This window comes from Annulohypoxylon truncatum (genome assembly GCF_022578515.1).
Source record: "Annulohypoxylon truncatum strain CBS 140777 unplaced genomic scaffold F4807scaffold_19, whole genome shotgun sequence".
NCBI lineage: Eukaryota > Fungi > Ascomycota > Sordariomycetes > Xylariales > Hypoxylaceae > Annulohypoxylon > Annulohypoxylon truncatum.
In genome coordinates, this window is record NW_025953805.1 from 165,980 (window position 1) to 185,520 (window position 19,541).

General features: G+C 49.3%; 4 protein-coding genes across 4 annotated transcripts; 1 reads left to right on the forward strand and 3 right to left on the reverse strand.

Annotated features, from left to right (window-relative positions):
• The first annotated feature begins 69 nt into the window (after positions 1-69).
• Positions 70-2,400, forward strand: F4807DRAFT_428232 (glycosyltransferase family 57 protein). Its single transcript, XM_047998250.1, has 2 exons — positions 70-527; positions 616-2,400. The coding sequence occupies exons 1-2, from the start codon at positions 296-298 to the stop codon at positions 2,145-2,147; spliced, it is 1,764 nt and encodes a 587-aa protein (XP_047853478.1). The 5' UTR covers positions 70-295; the 3' UTR covers positions 2,148-2,400.
• A 3,073-nt stretch (positions 2,401-5,473) lies between these two features.
• Positions 5,474-7,724, reverse strand: F4807DRAFT_428236 (SURF4-domain-containing protein). Its single transcript, XM_047998251.1, has 4 exons — positions 7,119-7,724; positions 6,885-6,997; positions 6,331-6,824; positions 5,474-6,271 (listed from the first exon to the last, which is right to left on the reverse strand). Exons 1-4 carry the CDS (start codon positions 7,277-7,279, stop codon positions 6,134-6,136), a joined length of 906 nt encoding a protein of 301 aa, XP_047853479.1. The 5' UTR covers positions 7,280-7,724; the 3' UTR covers positions 5,474-6,133.
• A 1,325-nt stretch (positions 7,725-9,049) lies between these two features.
• F4807DRAFT_105374 (uncharacterized protein) lies at positions 9,050-11,059 on the reverse strand. Its single transcript, XM_047992683.1, has 2 exons — positions 10,682-11,059; positions 9,050-10,616 (listed from the first exon to the last, which is right to left on the reverse strand). Exons 1-2 carry the CDS (start codon positions 10,746-10,748, stop codon positions 9,334-9,336), a joined length of 1,350 nt encoding a protein of 449 aa, XP_047853480.1. The 5' UTR covers positions 10,749-11,059; the 3' UTR covers positions 9,050-9,333.
• Positions 11,060-15,431: 4,372 nt separating this feature from the next.
• On the reverse strand, positions 15,432-17,766 carry F4807DRAFT_467928 (general substrate transporter; the record flags this gene model as incomplete). Its single annotated transcript, XM_048002554.1, has 5 exons — positions 15,432-16,475; positions 16,564-17,006; positions 17,066-17,316; positions 17,385-17,510; positions 17,594-17,766. The coding sequence occupies 5 exons, from the start codon at positions 17,764-17,766 to the stop codon at positions 15,885-15,887; spliced, it is 1,584 nt and encodes a 527-aa protein (XP_047853481.1). The 3' UTR covers positions 15,432-15,884.
• Positions 17,767-19,541: the final 1,775 nt, after the last annotated feature.

Here is a 19,541-nt window from a genome sequence, read left to right on the forward strand (position 1 = left end):
TGAACTATGCACTATACCATGCTTAGCCGTAGCGTCAGCCACAACCTCATCCTCTCCATTCATTCTAGAAGGCAACCCCTGCCTTGAATTCATGACAAGCACCTAAGAAAACAACCCCTGTCTAAAAAAGTACTCAGGTACGAACTTATGAAGGTCAATTAATGTGGACTACACCAAATTCAGCTTGACCTCGACAACATTCAATGCCACCTGGTCAGATTTAAGAGAGAGCTTGTTTAAGTGACCAAATGACTTCAGCAGTGACACAGCACATAATAATTCGACGGTGAGGACCATGGTTTCCGCTTCACCATCGCCGCACAAGCCGCGGCGCAAGAATAAGAAGACGGCGCATTTCGACAATTCCGTTAATGTCAAAACCGAAGCTCTCATCCGAACTCCCTCCTTTCCTCTAGCGGCTTTCCTCTGGCCTGCTCGAAGCTCTCTTTCACAATGGGAGGTTCTGCCCCTCATACTTATGGTCGTTGGACTGTTTAGATGGGCTGCCGGGCTATGGGGATATTCAGGTAAGGCCATTACAGCTTTGCCCAATGCGCCTCTCTAGCTATGGTCGCGTCAGACTTGAGCTTTGAGCTAACACTTTCCTAACTACAGGCTTCCAGAAACCGCCGATGTTTGGAGACTACGAAGCGCAGAGGCATTGGATGGAGATCACTACACACCTACCAATATCACAATGGTATTTTCACGACCTGCAATGGTGGGGCCTCGATTACCCTCCCTTGACAGCATACCACAGCTTGCTACTCGGCAAAGTCGGTTCTCTCATTAATCCTTCGTGGTTCGCACTCTACACCTCTCGAGGTCTGCAGGATCCGACGCTCAAGGTGTTCATGAGAGCTACCGTCATTGTATCCGAATACCTTATTTATATACCTGCTGCGGTCATATTCGTTAGGAGATATAGCAGACTCTTTGGAGTTGCTCAATGGACAGCTTCAGTAGCTCTTGTCGCTATACTCATGCAGCCGGCTACTATACTTATCGACCACGTTCACTTCCAATACAATACTGTGATGCTTGGGTTCGTCTTGGCGAGCATGTCAAGCATGGTGGCAGGCCGATACATGTGGGCGTCTATTTTCTTCGTCGCAGCTCTAGGCTTCAAGCAAATGGCGCTGTATTATGCGCCAGCTGTATTCGCTTTCCTATTAGGAAGCTGTACATTTCCTCGAATAAACATCGCACGACTCACAGGTATCGCAGCTGTAACTCTTGCCTCCTTCGCAGTGCTCGTACTGCCGATAATATTAGGTACATTATATGATGCCAGCCGAGGTATCAATTCAAGACCCGATCTCGATGGACCTCGACCACCACTCCCCATCTTGACATTTATTTCGGCCTACCTAAATACGGAAGCAGCATATTATCCAGTGGTTGAGCAGGTGGTCCAAATGGCTCACCGAATCTTCCCTTTCGCGCGGGGGCTTTTCGAAGATAAGGTCGCCAACTTCTGGTGTGCAGCTAACGTGGTCATCAAGCTGCGAAAATATCCAACAGAACTTTTACAGAGAGCTTCGCTCTTGGCTACCCTCGCCTCTATCACTCCACCCTGCGCGGTCGTATTCTTCAAGCCGCGCAAGGAATTACTACCATACGCTTTCAGTGCCACCGCATGGGGCTTTTTCTTATTTAGTTATCAAGTCCACGAGAAGAGTGCTCTTCTTCCTCTTCTCCCTATGACTCTACTCCTTGCCGGAAAGCAGGGACTAGGAAAGGACATTAGGGCCTGGGTTGGGTTCGGTAACCTTGTCGGCGTGTGGACAATGTTCCCACTATTACAGAGGGTTGACCTACGCGTGCCGTATGCAGTCCTGACACTGTTGTGGGCATATTTGTTAGGCCTACCGCCTGTATCTATTAGCGCTTACTTCGAGGAAGAACAGAACATATGGGTTCAATGGTTAACAGCCATTACTCACGGTTTCTTCTACATCGCCATGGGTGCTTGGCATGTTCTAGAGGCCACTGCCACGCCACCCCCTGACAAACCCGATCTTTGGGTTGTTGCCAACGTCGGCATCGGTGCCGCCGGCTTCTCGCTCTGCTACTTGTGGTGCCTGTGGAAGTTGGTCCAGGAGAGCGGACTCATCTCCCCGGTGTCTAAGGTCAAAACGACATGAGTCGGCAAGATGCCCATAGCCGTGCCACTAATATGTACCATAGAAAACAATTACAAATAAATAACTATGTTCTCTACAGCTCGCCTTGCGAGTACCCGACGTCGTTTGAGATGTAGTTTACCTCACATAGGCAGCAAAGAAATGCGGCCTCCAACGTGTCTTAGTCCATATTGGGGTCACTCTTCCTGGGTGATATCGGCATTGACTAGGTACGTCTATAGTGATGATGTATGCGCCTAGGGACGCGGCTGGGAGGTTACGTACACCTCGTACAACTTCACTATGGACCATATAGATTCATGATGCACTTTACGGTCTTTGAAACCTGACAGATGTCTTATAGCAGAGCCTAACAGCATGGCAGTTACCCGCCCGTTTGAGCAAGATGCTATCGCCTCTTCCGACATGCAGCCTTCTGCTACGCTCATGGAAAAAAGGACATATATCCGTAGTGCATCTACCCGCGCTGCAGGGAGGCCTAAGCCCACTTTACAAGTCTGGCTCAACCACTTCACTTGTTATTTAACCCCGCCTATAACGGGAAGTCATTTATTAAAATAGCTGCATCCAGCCTTACCGCTTGTAAAACCGGATTCGCCACGGTATTCGGGGAGATATCGTTGGTAGCTATTGCTTCACTTTCCGGAACTTAATAGGTATGCAGTTGACCGGCACCCCGCCGTCGCCGTACCCCCGGAGATGTATGTTTAATAAATATTTTCAAGGGTGTTGACATCACTATTAATTTCAACCAAGCAGCCTGCCGCTTTTAGATGCTGGCTCGAACTTCATAGAGAGGCGGTCGAAGAAGCTATTGAAGTCTTCATCGGGATCTTACTTATGAGCTACGTCAACGATAACATCTCCGCTCGTTCAAAGTTTCAGTCTCGTGAGTTTCCAAGCTTCTTTAGCTATGAGCTGTCAACTTCGGTCTCAGACATTAAGCGGGTTAACGTCTAGGGATTGAGGGCTCCGATTTCCATGGTTTGGCCAGTCTTCCGAGAAGATATTTTCGTCAATGTGCTTTAGAACCAGCCGACTATATACTGTCTTTATTCCTCCGCGATATTCTGCTTTCTCTTCCTCTTCCTCTTCACCCTCAACTTCACTCCTTTCTTACTTTCATTTCGGTTCCGTCGACGATTTCTTTCTACTATATCATTGAATAACATAAAGTGTAGTTACTTCTACACGTATTCCTTTCCTTCAACTCATTTTAATTCGATACACCATCCATTCTTTTGTTTCCTTGCCAAACAGAAGCCATGCTATCTTAACTCTATTTATTATATTACCTATGCACACTTCCTATTCCCGCAATTCCAAAAATCCTTGACGGTTCCTAAGATAAGATCTTAATAATCGCTACCAGGTTGATCAGTTGTGAGTCGCAGTCGGCTGCGATTCTCGACCATGGATATCAAAGAAACGAATGATATATCAAACCCTAACCCGGAATCCGGTAACTAGAAATGACTTGCCGTTCGACCCAGCCCCGGCTACGACAAATAACGTATCCGGGACGCCTAAAATCCTACATCGTCTAAGAAACGAAGCTCAAATAGGGAATTCAACAAATAATCGCCTTTATTAGAGACATTCACTCCCATACATTACCTACCTACTCCAAGCGCATCTTGTCTTACGATCGATACAGATTCGCCTGAACCCCTATCTTAGCCATTGCAAGAGGCATAAAGTCGAATTTCCAACTCTTCCTCTTAAAACATACTTTGAGATCTACACGAGATAGGATGGCCCATGGATAACTCTTCCCTCAACGTTCAGGAACATTCTTCCCGTTCTGTGCCTCCACCGTTCCCTCACCTACTCCCAACGAGGATCCCAACCACCGAAGGCAATTCAAGTATCGTTCTCTTGCGCGTGTCGGAAATGCACCTGATTACAGCATTGAAACCAAGCATCATGCTTTCAGGCCGCCCTAACAGAAAGTCTTTCACCGCAGAGTTAATTCTCTTGGGCAACGACACGGAGTACACCCAACGCTTCTTGTACCGGCTACAAAAACGGGCTACGGTCTAAGGCAACAAACATACAAGCGGGAAACTGGTCTAAGAAGCGTCCTCGACAAGTTCTTTAACATAAACGAACCTCGGGCTGCTCACGGCAAACCAATTGAACCCAAGCAATTTCGTCTACTGCTGCGGTTTTTTTTCTCCCTCCCTTGCCGGCATCCGTGGTAGGAAATTGTCAGAATAATGTGATGCTTGATAATTCAATTATTCTTAGAAGAAAAATCTATCTTCTAAATCTAAGAGCTTCTAGCCAAGACTAACTGCAAAATCTTCAACGGTCTCCATATCGTGTCTCAGAGGAGATCACATGAAATCCAAAGATTTGAAGGCATCAAAACACACAGACCACCTGATAACAAGAAAATTATGAAAATTGTGGAAGTGTATCTGACAACAACCGTCGCGGATATACCTACCACCAACCTCTCTACCTGCCTGGCGAGCGAACCATCCATTGTCAAGAAAATCTAAGCCTCTACAAACGGAAAACTTTTCTCTAAACCCTAACACGCTCTTGTCTCGAGGCAAGTCACCTCAGTAACCAAAGATTAAAGATATCTCCAACATATCAAGCTTAGAGAATCCCACACGGACCACTCCACCCTCTAGAGAAAATACGTGATGATAAAACTTTTGGTGGATCTGGAGATGTTATCTGACATCTACTTTGCGGCTTTCTAAACCCAGCACAGAATAGAACGACGCTGATCGCGGACTTGATCCCAGGTCTCCGCCAATACGGTCGACATCTACGTCCGAGCTACTCGTGATAATCTAAACCCTCCCGAGTAGCTTTGCCGAAATCGCAAAGCATTGCTTTCGTCAGGATGTACCCAGGATGTAGTATCGTAACGGGTACGATGATCCTCCATGAGAGGGTATTATTCCTGCACGAAAGCATGCGTTATCGATACTGTTCATTATAGATAGCTTATATTATTAGGAATAGCACTGCCGCTTATGTTCAATAAAGACTACTACTATTATTATAGAATAATTAAAAGGTTTTGTTATTTGGATCGTCGTGTAAAACTATCCTACCATTAATATATTATGTATGTGAAGTAAAGCTAGGCGGCTTGTAAGTGGCGCTGGAGTCAGTTAAGGACCTATCTAAGGGCAAATACACGACATACACGCGAGAGTTCTCAACTTTAGACGACCCTGGATATTCATGTCTTGTAGCTCATGCCTAATATAAAATTCCCCGTATCCTCGCTATCTCGACACCAATCGAATGAGAACATCGGACGAACTGGTGAACCTCGCACAAAACCGAGAAGGAGACTCCCGCAGGAAAGGGGGAAAAGGGCTACGCGGCGAATCTACCAATACTTCAAGAATAATAATAAAACCCCCATGTTGCGCTACTCGAGCTATAGCTGCGACACGTTTAAACTCATCAAGTACCCAATCTAACAATCCCATTATGCTTCGATACCTCGCGGCGTTTTATCTTTCAATATAATACAAGCCCCAATCGATCCATACTTTCAAGCGCGCATGAAATTCCATTAGTAGGGCAGTGTCAAGTAGGTAGTCATCGAATCAATGGTTTCTTAAACCTACACATTACAGATGCAGATGCACGCACACATATCAATAATCCTAGTAGTGTCATTTCCTTAATTTGTATAGACTTCCCCAGTTCTTTTTGTCCCCTTTCGCAGCCAAGACCCTCTCTCATGATGAGCTTAAGTGAGAGCAATATATGGGTTGCCGCACCCAAATTTCAGCCAAGTCTTTCCGGCTTGCTGAAAAAATCAACTTTTTTTCTTCAATAAAAACCCTCGCTTCTACGCCCGTTACGCCACAAAAAAATGTGTTTTGCCCCAATCGGCATCGGCACACGGCGGAAGACAAACCTAACTAAAGCTCATGCTCATGTGTGATCGCGATGCGGAAGTGCCATCGGCAGAGTTTCTCGTCGGGAGCGAACTCTGTGGTCGCCTAATAGACCTTCTTCTTCTCGTCGATACTGAACTGGCCCGGGCCGCTGTTAACGAGCAGGAGAAGACCACCAACGATCGACAAGATCTGGAAGAAGTCATATTTGGCGAAGTCCTTGTGAGGGTGGTGTTCGTGGAGCTGCGCAGAATGTTAGCATACCCAACTGACAGGAATTCCTCTTTGGCGTAGAAACTCACAGTCCAGAAGTTGTTGACCAAAACGTTGAAGATACTTAGGATGACAACCAAAAGCGTGGCGCTGAACTTGGCCTTGAATCCAACGACGACCATGATACAAGCAACCAAACCAATGACAGAAACAGCAATTCGCCAGGCGGACCACTCTCCGCTGAAAACGAAGCCGATGAACAGGAAGATCAGTAGAACACGACCAGCCAACTGGAAGTACATCTTTCGGTCCTTCTCGTCGAGCTGGGGCAGGCCCGCGAACGCCTTGGTCTTCCTAACCCAAGAGTCCGACAGCACCATGATCAGCCCGCCGATGACGGAGAGATTTCGGAGGAAGAAGTTGAGGTCGAAGATCAAGCCGTATCCGAGGGCCTGGGTAACGACGACTCCCATGAGACCGGCGACGGCGTAGTCGGAGTGCTTTCGGATGATGACCATGGTGGAGCAGGCGAACATTGTCAGGACGTTTACGATGAGGAAGAGGTGCGTCAGGCCGCTGGGGACTGGCGATTCAGGTAAGTTTAACAAGAGTGTTCTGCTCATTAGATTGATATACCACCTACTGTGCCTATATGAGTTCAAGTATACCAGTTGATCGTTCCATTGCGTTATAATTCTCAGGGCATCCTCGAGGAATGTGACAACAATCAGGAATCGCCCAATTGCTGGTAGATATCTGCAAGAAATCGCGCGTTAGTCTTCCCAACCCATTTAGACTTGAGCAGCTAAATATAAGAACGCATAGATAGCTCTTATATAGCAAGTGCGTGCGGAGGGGCGAAGACGCTTCAACATACGGCTTAATGGGTTCACTGATGGTATCCAAAACATCCTCGATCTTACTGGTTTGTTCCCTGATCGCGTCGAGAGGACTCGGGTCGGCGACGTCGGGTTTGGGGCCGCCAAAGGGGTTCGGTCCACCGAGGTGGTAGCCGGCTGTACCTCTGATCTGGGCCATTGTTTGTTGATCGCGGTTTTATGTCGCCCAGGCCAGCTGTTTATGCGCGAGACGGCGAGAATGCGGACGACGGTTGCGCGAAGAATGTGGATGTAAATATCAATGTGGGAGGTGTAGTAGAGAAAGGTTGGGGGCTACGGTGGTCAGACGGAAGTAGAGGAAAAGGGTATCGACAAATAGTAGAAAGGGAGAGACGGAGTGGGAGAGAGACAAGCCGAGGATACCTAGGTGTCGACTCCGAGTTTGGTGAGGTTGACGAGGTTAGTGATGGTAGGTGTTGGAAGAGTTAAAAAAGAGAAAGCTGGAAAGCTGGCGATTCTATACGCCTTTCGTATGATGTGATTATAATTCGATGTCCCGGATCGGTTTCTTCGCTTTTAATGTGTGCTAGACAACCGTGTCCTCAATTGAATAAGTACTGGAAAAGTACATAAAGTGATGCAAGGCCAAACTTCCGACATGCCAGATTGGTTCATTGGTTCATTTGCTTCGCTGACTTTGACTCAGCTAACACCAGAAGTGGTATGGTATCTCCGCACTGACCATCCACCCTTCATGGTTCTCCGAAAGCTCCCTTGAGTTAAGAGGGAACTTGACCTCTAACTCAACCGCCTTAGCAAGTCAAAGTATCGTTTCATCTTCCAACCCCACTTAGGTACATTAGCATTCTATGGGATGAGGCTTGGATTAGCGCATCCATTGAAGCTTAAATATGTCGGCCACACGTATTTCCACAACCGACTGTTACTTGCTTTAGCTGGCGGCTTTTAGCGGACTTGCCGTGGTACACAAGTTTAACCTAAAAGAACCTTGGAATCACACTACGCTTCGCCGCAAAGCTGCCAAAAATAAACCTCCGTTTTGACGTAAGCACAACCTTTTCACCATTCCTGGCGAATGCGCCAGGTACAGAGTACACTGAAGAACACAAAGCTTCAGCTGCGCCGTGCCAAACATGGCCCTTTCCCAGCTTTGATTGGATATTGCAAAGACGTTAACTGGAAATATCGCCAAACGAAGCGGGGAAATAAATCTGATTGCTCCTGCAGATCAGCAGCGTTACCATTCCAGAAGTGCCCAAGATAGATTACTGCGCCTTAGGAAGACGCCTAGAAACTCCTAAATCCCACAAGCATCTAGAATGGGTGCACAAAGTTATGGAGGCTGATTTAGTCTCATCTAACTGATTTGTGAACTTTGTGTAGGTTCTCGAGTGGTACTTGAATTGAAGACTTTGAACCCCTTAACTTTCGGTGTTGATTTAACTCAACCCACTATAATGTAGGTCTTCCATGGGCGACATACCTATACTAACCTCAACAAATCCCCATCAACCATCAATAATATGTTTATATATATTAGGTCTTCTGCTAGACAAGGCAATATAGGTACCTATAGATATCGTGAACTTAAAACCTGTGGCAAATACAGCCAAGCAAGCATGTAGGCACGCATATATTGTAACCACAGCAAACGCGAACAACATCCATTTAACAACTTTATTCGTAATTGTAGAGCAGAATGATCCTACTCGTATATAATGTCATTCACCTAGTCGTAGCATTCGTAAGTTTACCATATCGTGTTCCAACGTGACATTGCTCTGTTGCTCTTCCGTCATAGGTCCTCCAACCGTCACATGCCGCTCCCGTGCTGGATGAACACGTATTAGATACGGGGAACAACCTGACAACGCGAAGCGCGCCCCCTCGCGCCTCTCATCGGCCAGCCTTCCTTGGCGCGGGTAATGACGGCGTTATACAGTTCATCGTCACCTGAGTCGGCCCTGGCTCAGCACGTTGCTAGAATCTAGGTAGGCGGCGAGCATTTGGCCGTATGTAGAACTGCCTCTCTTGCTCAATGACTTCATAACATCTCTCCGAATCATCCGGCAGACTAGTCGTGAGAGAATCGGCGACCTGAGGAAATCAAAATCTCCATAGGAGATGATGGCTCCATCATAAACGAAGCCGTCGCAAGACGCCCGTCTCATCACTCCTCGTAACAGGTAACGATCCACAACCGCGCATACGACAAACCCAAACCCCAGCCCCTCACGCAATGATCAAAGAATCAATACTAGCCTTCGCAATCGCAATAACCCTAAGACACGTCGGCGTCTCCCCAGGCTCATGCATCTTCATCCCGCAAGCGGGCGGCTTCCACGCCCCGCTCGCCACCAGCGCGTCCATGACCGCGTGCCTAGCGCGGCTCTTCTGCTCCATCTGGAGCACGATATCCTTCAACCCGATATGCAGCGGCAGCGCCTCGGCCTGCGCATCCACCCGCGACTCGCTGAGCCCGTACACGTCGACCTTCAACAGCGCCCGCACCGTCAACCTCCACATCGCCGGCTCCATCTCGCGGTAATCCAGCCCCGCCGCGCCAACACACTCGTCCGCTCCGCCGTCCGCCCAAAGCACGCCCCCGAACCCCGTCAACTTGAAAACCAACCTCCGCCGCTCCGCCGCCGCCCGCGCCGTCTCCTCGTCCACGGCGGCCAGCACGCGCTCGTACGCGTGCACGATCGACGGGATCAGCGCCGCGAGCAGCATCAGGTTCTGGAAGTTGCGCGTCACGTCCGCCGCGTCCGCGTCCGCCGGCGGGTCGAGCTTGAACGAGCACGCCGGGCAGTACACCACGTCGTACGCCGTCCGCGTCGCGCGCCGCGCGTGCTGGAGCGCTGCTTCGACTCCCGACGGCACCTTCTGCATCGCGTCTAGCGCGAGGTACAGCGCCGCCGTGTGCGCGCAGCCTTGCGTCGTCGTCGGCGGTGTGGCGACGGCAGCTGCCGCGGCGCTGTCGTTGTTGCTGCACGAGCTGCTGCTTCTGCTGCCTGTGCTCTCGGGCGTGCCTGCTGTGTTAGGGGATAAGGTGGGGACTTGGTCTGCGGGAGGGGGGTCGATGGCGAAGAGGGAGGGGTCGATGTTCGAGTTGAAGTATGGCGGCGTGTGCTGCGGTGCCAGGTCGTAGCCGATGTCCCCCAAACTATCCCCCGTGTACCCGAACGAGAACTGGTAGCCCTTGTCCTGCGGTCGGCTTATCACATTATTACTTTCTACGTTACTATTCCCCATGCTATCGTAATTAAGGTAACTCAAGTCTCCGGCTAGCAGATTGATAAAAGCCAGCCCGGGATCCGGCGTATCCGCCGGAAGTTCCGTCATCGTGTTCTTCGAGGCCGGGGCCGCGACCGAATTCTCGGTGATCGTCTCGTCTCGGGGCCGTTTCCGCGGCCGGCCCATGGGTTTCTGCGGGGAGTAGTGGCAGGCGATGCCTTCGCGCTTGCATCGCGAGCAGCCGTCGGCCTCTTTGGTGCAAGCTAGCTTACGTGTGCCTGTGGCAATTGTAAGTCCGAACGAAGATTCGAGACGTGGGTGAGAAGGTAAGTGCCCAACATACGACATTCATCGCAGGCCCTATGTTTGGGACCGCAGTTGGCGACGCTAGTTGTGGTCGTCGTTGACATCGTGAATCGTAAACTTCCACATATATCTTCACTACACCTTCTCTACACCTTCACTCGCAATTGTATCTATGTTCTCGGTACTGTTCTTATTAGGTTATACCTTAGCCAGATATTTTATGGTCAAAGAATCGAACGAAAGTGAAGCATGCGGTGAAACTGTCGGGGTTGTATTAAGTCTCTTGGGCTTTGACTTCCAAGGTGTCCAGGGTCTTATTCTTTCCATCGATCTGATTCGTAAGCTTGACTCTTGCCTTGTCGCCCTTTCTCACTTTCCTGCATTAGGCAAGTGGGCTGCCGGAGATAAGGTCAGGTACCTCGAAACCTGCTCAAAATACCTGGAATTATCCCTAAATATAGCACGTAGGTGGAGTATCTTAGATCATCCCTAGAGTACAAGCCGAGCCCCTGCCTTGAGTGACATCGCGGACTCTTTCACATCTTCGAGTTATGAATATTACAGATGGGGCATATCTCAAATTGAGCCTCATCCCCGAGTCAAGTCAAGTAACATTAATTAATGATCATTACTTGCACATACTATGAGCCGACTTCTGGCACGCAGGATCCAAATTCCAAAGAGTTCTAGAAAACTCGTCAGAATCAGGTTGATGCTTAGTCCCCAATCACGTCTTCATCGAACTCTTTCCGACTCCCCTATCACGTCGATCCGTTGAATTTTCCTGCTGCATCTCACCAACCGCTCTCAGGTCAGCTAAGAATCGACGAATCCTCAGCCCGGTCTTGTCCCGTATGAATGCGTCATACATGTTATCTGCTGCCGCACGTATAGCGACTTGGAGCCCCTTAATGACATCTCTGTCGTTGATATCTGCATCGTCATAATCGAAGAAGGCATCCAAGTCATTTAAGAGGTCTTCGGTCTTAGGCAACCTAGGCAGTGTCTTGTCCACCGGGGGACTGGGTAGCGGCCGTTTAGGCGGCGGACTTGGCGAATTTCGAGTAGGTTTAGGCGGTAAGGGCTTCTTCGGCTTCGGACCAGGGGGTTCGATAGGCGGTGTTTTCCTACTCGCATACACGATTTTCTCCGTTGGCCGGATTCGATGTGAAGGAGTAGCCTTCAAAGGTTGCCGGCTGGGCTCCAGAGGGGAAGAATGCGGCTTCTTCTCATTCGTCTTTTCTATTAAAGTCGCAGGGCGACCGCATATCCGATCCTGCCTATCGGCTTGCCGTTCCATCTTTTCGAGCTGCTCAGAAACCTCGTCCAAAGCTCGTTCTAATGATGATGGCCGACGACTTGCATGTCGTGCTGCGTATGGTAACGAAGGAATTGTGGAGGGAGTTGTTTGCGGCGATGCGCCCTGTGACTGTTGACCAATCGTAGTACTACGCGCCGGCGTGCCTTTTGGCTCAGGTAGGGGATATAGCTGAACTGTTGTGTGGATGGGATGAATTGACGAGTTTTCTTTCTCTTCCTCGATTGTTTCGGGGCGAGGTACGCGAGGAGTGGCCACATCGCGCCTGCGTAAGCCGGTATGTGCTGTCGATTGCCTAGACCCAGGTCCTGGCCCAGCTCGCGAATTTACTAATTCCGAACGTGGTGCGCTATAATTTTGCTTGACATCAACAGGTGGCTGTGCTCGTAGTAGCGGCCTTCCCGGGGTAACAGCATTGACGAACGGCCTAGTCGTCTTTATTGGGGGTTTCGCAGGCGTGGGACGGGCAGGAGGCAGAACCGGAAGGTCTTTGGAAGCATAGGACTTACGAAGACCACACTTGTTCTGTGAGTCTATATTTCTCACCCGGCTTTGAACCTGGCCATCCCTAGCAGGTGGCCGTGGTTGCTGCGGCTTATGCTGCTCGATAGGCATTTCCTCAACTGGCGATTTTCTCTTTAGCCATGGAAAGATTCCCTTTTTATCTTTGGGTAGTGACTTTTGCTTCGACGTAGCATCGGTGCCTGGTAATGTTGCTATTAGATAACCACCCGGGTTAAAGTCGACAAACGTCCCAGAACTCGAACATGATCCCTCGCTCTTAGTCTCGTATTGCTCATCAATATCGGTAACCGCTTCCACCACGATCTTTGGTGGATATATCATGGGTTCTCGACTACTTCTGGGTTTAAAGGGAGATCCGCGGCTTTGTTCTGCAGACGTCACCGCAAGTCCAGCTTTCTGGAATTCCTTTCGATATGGTAATAATTGCTGGACTGTATGATACGACACCTTGGACTCAGACTCGCTGGGTGTCATAGCTGGAGCCGTACCAGCTGCTTCAGCGGCATCTGCGTACTTCGTAAGCTGTCTCGTGAAGCGGTTCAGGGTTTTGCGCTGACTCGACGTCCGAGATGGTATATCTGATAGGTGATTGGTTTCTCCCAATGCATCCTCTGGTACAACCAGAGTAGAGAGTCGTCCTTGCTGATCGAGCGACCTGTTGATTGCATCCTAGACAATAGGGTCTGCAAGACCAAACCTCTTTTCTCGAGCTTGGCCTAGGTTCCGCCCTGAGATACTCATACCTCTTGGTCGTCGACCTCCAGTCGTTTGCCCAGCCTGCTGTGGTTTGGGGGGTTGCTGATTATGGCTACTAGTGTGTTGAGCAGCACTATGATCCCCGTATACAGGTCTATTTTTTACGGCTTTAATCATTCCGGGGTTCATAATTGGGGTTTGGGATTCCCGCAGAGTGCCCCAGTATGGATGATCTTCAGTGAACTCGGACACCTGCATCAGCGAATATTGGTTATCATCACCCAAAGACAATCTTGTCCCTCGTGAAGGGAGGCGTCGGCTAACTCGGACGCCATTTTTCTTTCGACTGATCCTGCGTTGTCGCTGGCGTTCTCGCTCTCTTACTAGGTGCTCTGGTAACGGTGTACGAAATACTGCTTCGGCGGCTCGATGTGAAAGATTTTCGCCTAATTGCGCCGTCGACGGATATGTGGCTTTCGGTCGACGATTTGGATCTCCCTTCTAAGGTAAACTGAGCTTAGGCATCGTCTGTATTCCAAAAAGGGTCCCCAAAACTCCCAAAAGTAAAAGCTATTTTGTGAATAGTCGTACTGGATGGTCGCGTTTCGTGTAGGTTTTAAAGGAAGTTGATGTTCTTTCCTGATCGTAGTCTACAACAACAGCCTTAAGAGACTTCACGACGGTTCAGCTGATAACCATTCTCTGCAGTAGCGACTCGGCAGACCAGGAGTAGACTTTAGTAAGGCGTAACCCATCTCTAGGTACTTCGTGTTGTAGTTGCTCATTTTCTGATATCGTTCCAAGGTTATCATCACCTGACATCTTTGATACCAGGTGACGAATACATTTCTAACTGACGCCGCCCCTTGCGTAGTAGAAACTCGATAGCAGAGAAATCTCTTTTGTCCACCTTGATGTGCTTATGAAACTCTGATCTAAATTCGAAATTAGATGGTAAACAATATGATATTTACGCCTGATTATAAGAACTACCTGGCGAATGATTCAAAGTGCGGCCGCGCAGTCTGTTGTTGCTTATTAGCTCTAACCATTCGACTTATATGAGGCAGACTGATTCACGAACAGCTGGTTTCTTGCGACTTTCGCGGAGGCAATTCCGGTAAAGAGACAGTACTTCTTTTTGCAGACCTGACAAGCGCATTTTTAACAATTTATAGTACTCATTAAAATCTACGTTATATAACGAGATTGTACAGTCCAATGGAAAGACATAGAATGAGAATAGAGCTTGTTTCTACCTCGGTATGAAAATCTCAGGACGGCGTCAAAAATTCAATTTCACAGTGTGGGTCGCTAGGTCCGGTACTCATTGTTACATAATCATGTCTATGCGCATAGCGAATATTCGAAAGCGGAGTTATTCAAAAAGCAAATATCTAAGCATAGAAAAACTGAAGCATTTAAGGTTGATATTTGTTAAGATCTACCAGTACCTATCTAAGACATTGTTCTAAATGAACTATGAATTCGATGATCCATTCGACAATGTATGGCCGTTCCCCAAGTCTTAAAGTGAGTAGAGACTCTGAACTCATACAGTAGTAGTACATAGTTAAGTGTAAGTACCTTAACCTCTAACCACCATAACGTAGATTTCTCCCGGCCGATCTGTTCATATAATTGTCGTCATGGCTCTCTAAGAAGCACTTAATCCATCCGAGAGGTGGGGTTGTCCGAGTTTCTAACAAACGCAGCGAAGAGATCGGTGTCTATCACTTCCGAAAATATGAGCTGGCTTGCAGAGCTCTCAGCCCTTGAATAGCAACCCAGCCTGCAACAAGGACTGTCACTATAATGCGTACCTCACGCACTGTAGCCGCAGCTGCCGGATCGAGACGGATCGTATGCACATGCTCGATAGCGCCTCCGTGCTGCGCCGCGAGTGAAAAGGACTCCATTCAATTTGCACTTTCCGAGTCTCTTTTTGTACTTCGACTCAAGATGATTTCGATTGGTAATTTTCGTCTAGGTATTGCCGTTAAGAATGAACGTCCGTATCAGGTAACTGTCCTTAAGGTTGAGCGTTATTGGTTGTTGAGTATGGCGAGTTTGAAAACGTTGGCTGATGGAAAGTGAAAATTATTCTAGTACGCAGTACCAAATTATGTGGATTCCTTCTTAAGCTCAACTCTCAAAGCTCAACGAAGAATCTAAGCATCATGGAGAAGACTCAAATATTTACCATCACTTTCTAGGGCGATTAATACGATGCGAAATAAGGAATAACGATATCAAATGCAATCGTATCAGACGGGTTTATTATTCTTTATACGCAAAGAGGAGATATGGTGAGAAGCCACCGACGTAACTGAGAACAATTTGACGAAGGTCACTCGTAAACGATCTTAAGTGGTGTGCAGTAGAATCATTCTTTTTAGCTATTCCGAACAAGCCACCCGCCAGATGAGGATGCCACGAAGAGCGCATCCATACGTACCTAAAAAATCAATTGATCCATCCCAATGCCCCAAAACCCAGTCCACAATGACGGAGGGGAGGTAGTACCTATGCATGCCAATTTCGCAAAAGTGAGGGTATCGAGCATGCAAACAGCTTCGTCTCATCCATGCAACAGTTTCACTTAATAGCATCCAGCAGCGAGCAACAACATTAAACCAAGATGTCGCTAGAAAATCCCACTTATGATGACCACCGATAGACTTAGAGCCCTCCCCCCTCATTATACCTTATGCGGCACATCATCATGCGTCTCAATCGCAACCTCCTTCTCCACCTGATCCAAATCCAAATGCGCCACGGGCGCCTCATCGCCATCGATAACCCTCGCCAGCTCCTCTAGCGTCGGGCCCTTCGTCTCGACGTACATAAAGTACACAAACGCCAGCTCGCAGAAGATCCAGCACGTATAAATAAGATACAGCTTCCAGCCGTGGGACTCGCCGAAGGCGTCGAAGGCGACGGGGTTGGCGTAAGAATTGAGGCACAGCGCGGCCTGGATCATGATGTTGAGGACCATGAGGCCCTTGGCGCGCAGCTTGTAGGGCAGGATCTCGATGGCGTAGCCGACCAGCAGCCCGGACCACGAGATGGCGTAGAAGAAGCCGAAGAGCCAGATGAAGAAGATCATCGCGTAGTTGGCCCCCGGCGCCCCGTGCTCCCCGTACAGGCCCGCGCACAGCGTCCAGAAGATGAAGACGACGAACATCCCGCCCGTCGACGTGAGGAACATCGGCCGCCGGCCCCAGCGGTCGACGAGCGTGGCCATCGTGACGGAGACGATGAGGGAGAGTATTGTTTGGCCGCCGGAGAGCTAGGTGGTGTTAGCATAGGTCAACCAAGAAAACGGTTTCTCCAAATAGGGGATAGGTAGAGGTTTTCAAAGAATGAAGAAAACTCACGCCAAACTTGGAATTCGAGTCCGTAACACCGGCCTGGTCATACAACTTGCTCGCAAAGTTGGAAATGATCGCGTTGCCAGACCACTGGGAGAACAGACCCAAGGACAGGAGAACGGCCAAGCGGTACCGGTTCCCCTTCGTCCTGAAGAAGTCCACATAGCTGCTGTTGCTTTTGCTCTCCATCTCCATCCGGATCGTCTCCTTGATCTCGCGGTACTCGAACTGGACGGTCGGGTGGTGCGCGTTGCCGTTGGCGTGGTAGTGCGCGAGGATCTTGAGCGCCTGGTCGTGCTTGTCCTTGGCCATCAGGTATCGCGGCGACTCGGGAACCCACCAGATGAAGATGATCTGGATGACGGAGGGCAGCGCTTGGAGGATGGCTGGGATACGCCATGACCAGTCGTTTTGGATGTAGTTTGTGCCGAAGGAAAGCCATGTGACGACTGTTGGATGTCAGCAATTCTCGTCCGTCGTGATGCTTCGGATGGTAGGGAGGATATACTAATAGCACCGGCATTCCACAAGCAGTTATACACAGCTGTAAGACGGCCACGATGTTGCGGGTGAGCGATCTCGGTAAGTAACATAGGCGAAGCGATCTGAGCCAAACTGTTTCCGAACCCCATCATCACACGACCGCCCATAAAGGTATTGATGTTGCCGGCGACTCCCTGGAGGATAGCACCGACGATCATAATGACACATCCAACAATAATAGGCACTTTTCGGCCCAGGTTATCGGCGAGTATAGGTCTGCAACATGTCAGCCCATCCATCTTCTTCCCACCACCACAACGCGAGACGAGGCAATCATTACTCACACCAAGGGAATCGAGCCCAAGCTACCGATCTGGTAAAGTGCTGCCAAGAGGCCCAGTTGCGATCCTTTGGGGTCGTTGAAGAACGCCTTCCACGTATCGAAGACCTGCACCGAGTTGAAGAACATGCTGCGAGCCACCACCAACACCAAGTTAGCACATTTTCCCATTTAGCCCCGTTTCCTTGAAAAGCGGTAGGGAGGTGTTCGTACCCATCGTAGCCGGTGGTCGCCGAGGCGACGCACAGCACGAAGCAGTAGAAGTACAGCTTCCGTAGGCCGGGGTCCCGCTTCCAGTCGACCTTTTCGAAGGACGGCGCCTCCTCCTGCGCGTGCGTTATCTCCTCCTGCCGGGGCGCCTTCGCTGCGATGGCGCCGATCGCCATTGTGACGGATATTTCTTGGTCGCGACTTCGAGCTATGTGATAGTGCCTAGGTAGGTAGCTAGCTAGCGACTAGGTATATCGAGGTGTTGAGCCAAGAGGCACGCTCCTTGTTGGCTCTCCGATACGTACGTCTTACTTGCTAAGAAGCTTGGTCTCCAAAGTTGAGGGGGGAGATACGTGTATGTATATAAGACAGACACGCCTACACTACGTACATATAAGTAGCGAGAGCCCAGAACAAGACTGTTCGAAGGGAACAGCTACCCTCATATAAGAGGAGGCCAGGGCCCCGTAGCAAGGGTGCCATTGCGGGCGAGCGGACCGGTAGAGGTGGTTCGCTTGAACAGAAATTTGCACCGAGCCCGTAGCTTCGTTCCCCCAAGTGCCCATCTCACATCCCCAGGACGCGAGATCTGGAATTGGTGGACCCCTTCTCGTGGTGAGATGCTTATACTACTATGTACCGTGTGGGTGATAGTGGGTTGTGGGCCCTTGCCTTACCTTACCCCATTAACCCCCAATTTGCCCCATGTCTAGTTCCCCTGTGGTGCCATGGGGAAGGGGAGCAAGGCCCAGGGGGGAACGAGGGTGGTAGAGGCACCTAGGTTGGGACAGGGGATCAGCCCGTGGACGTCTAGGTACCTACCGTTCAGGGAATTCTGGGGTCCGAGGAAAAGAAAACGAAAAGAGAGGGAAAAATTCCATTTCGGTTAATGAACCAAATTCTGGATCCGCCGAGCGCGAGCGATCTGGCTGGGAACCCGGCCGAGTAGCAACGCCACCCGTAATATTCATGTCGACCAGCGACCCGTTTGGTATGTCTCGCAGCAGGGTACTCGTTTCCCGATATTGCTCGGTAGTGCACTCGAATTCGGGAAGGATATTATTTTTTGTCATAGACTCTCATCCTACGTACCGTCAAGGTAGGTCGAGGTAGTAGTAGATCTTCTACCGTGCCCGGGATAATTCTGCAGGAGGGTAGCTATCGCCGGACTGTCGACCGGCCGACCATGTCGCGATTTGATATGATAAACGGACGGGTTGACTAGGGGCCCAGAAGCGCTGGAACTCTTCCAGAACGCATTACAATCTGCTCTGGATAAACATAGTACCATAGTAGGTGCCGTGTGTGACTAGTCGTTCTTGTCGAGTACGATGCGAATTGTCTTTGGTTGGATATAATCGATTTGCGGGGAAATACTCATCCAGTAACACCGATATCCTGGATCTGATCCCACCGCGGGACGAGAAAGAGGAACTTCAAGGCTTGGGTTGTGTAAGTTAACCCATTTTAAGCACGTCTAAGAACGCCTACTCCTCCTATTGGTGGTGAGTTAGTGGTGTTATACTATTCTAGCGATAAAACTGCGTAGGATAGCGTCGTTGTTTCAAGATGATCATTCATGCTTTTCTTAAATTGGCCCTACAACAGAGCTATTAACGACTCGTGTTCCGAATGCCGTAAGTCTATATGATCGACTATTCTCACCCCAGCCTAGACTAAGCGGTTCCGCGGTGTCGGTGACGGCCTAGAATACAATATCTCGACTTTTATATTAGGCAAAATCAGTTATATGCACGTCAGAATCGTTAGAGATTCGCTTTTCTTTCTGAATGAGATAATATTTGTATAACCCTAAAGAGTCGAGAGTCAAGTCCCCTATTAGCAAAATAGGAAACTGATTGTCGGTTCAGCTGTTACCAAAACGGAATCTGTCAGTCACAGCTTGGCTAGAACATATCGATCTACCGCTTATATGAGAAGAGAGAGAGGT

Bases quoted from the DNA above. Each gene is read 5' to 3' on its own strand.
- F4807DRAFT_428236 (XM_047998251.1), bottom strand. From the start codon at position 7,279: ATGGCCCAGATCAGAGGTACAGCCGGCTACCACCTCGGTGGACCGAAC. The intron at 6,998-7,118 runs GTATGTTGAAGC...GATTTCTTGCAG, and splicing joins ATCAGTGAACCCATTAAGCC to ATATCTACCAGCAATTGGGC. The intron at 6,272-6,330 runs GTGAGTTTCTAC...CATTCTGCGCAG, and splicing joins TGGTCAACAACTTCTGGACT to CTCCACGAACACCACCCTCA.
- F4807DRAFT_428232 (XM_047998250.1), top strand. From the start codon at position 296: ATGGTTTCCGCTTCACCATCGCCGCACAAGCCGCGGCGCAAGAATAAG. The intron at 528-615 runs GTAAGGCCATTA...TCCTAACTACAG, and splicing joins CGGGCTATGGGGATATTCAG to GCTTCCAGAAACCGCCGATG.
- F4807DRAFT_105374 (XM_047992683.1), bottom strand. From the start codon at position 10,748: ATGTCAACGACGACCACAACTAGCGTCGCCAACTGCGGTCCCAAACAT. The intron at 10,617-10,681 runs GTATGTTGGGCA...CAATTGCCACAG, and splicing joins TAGGGCCTGCGATGAATGTC to GCACACGTAAGCTAGCTTGC.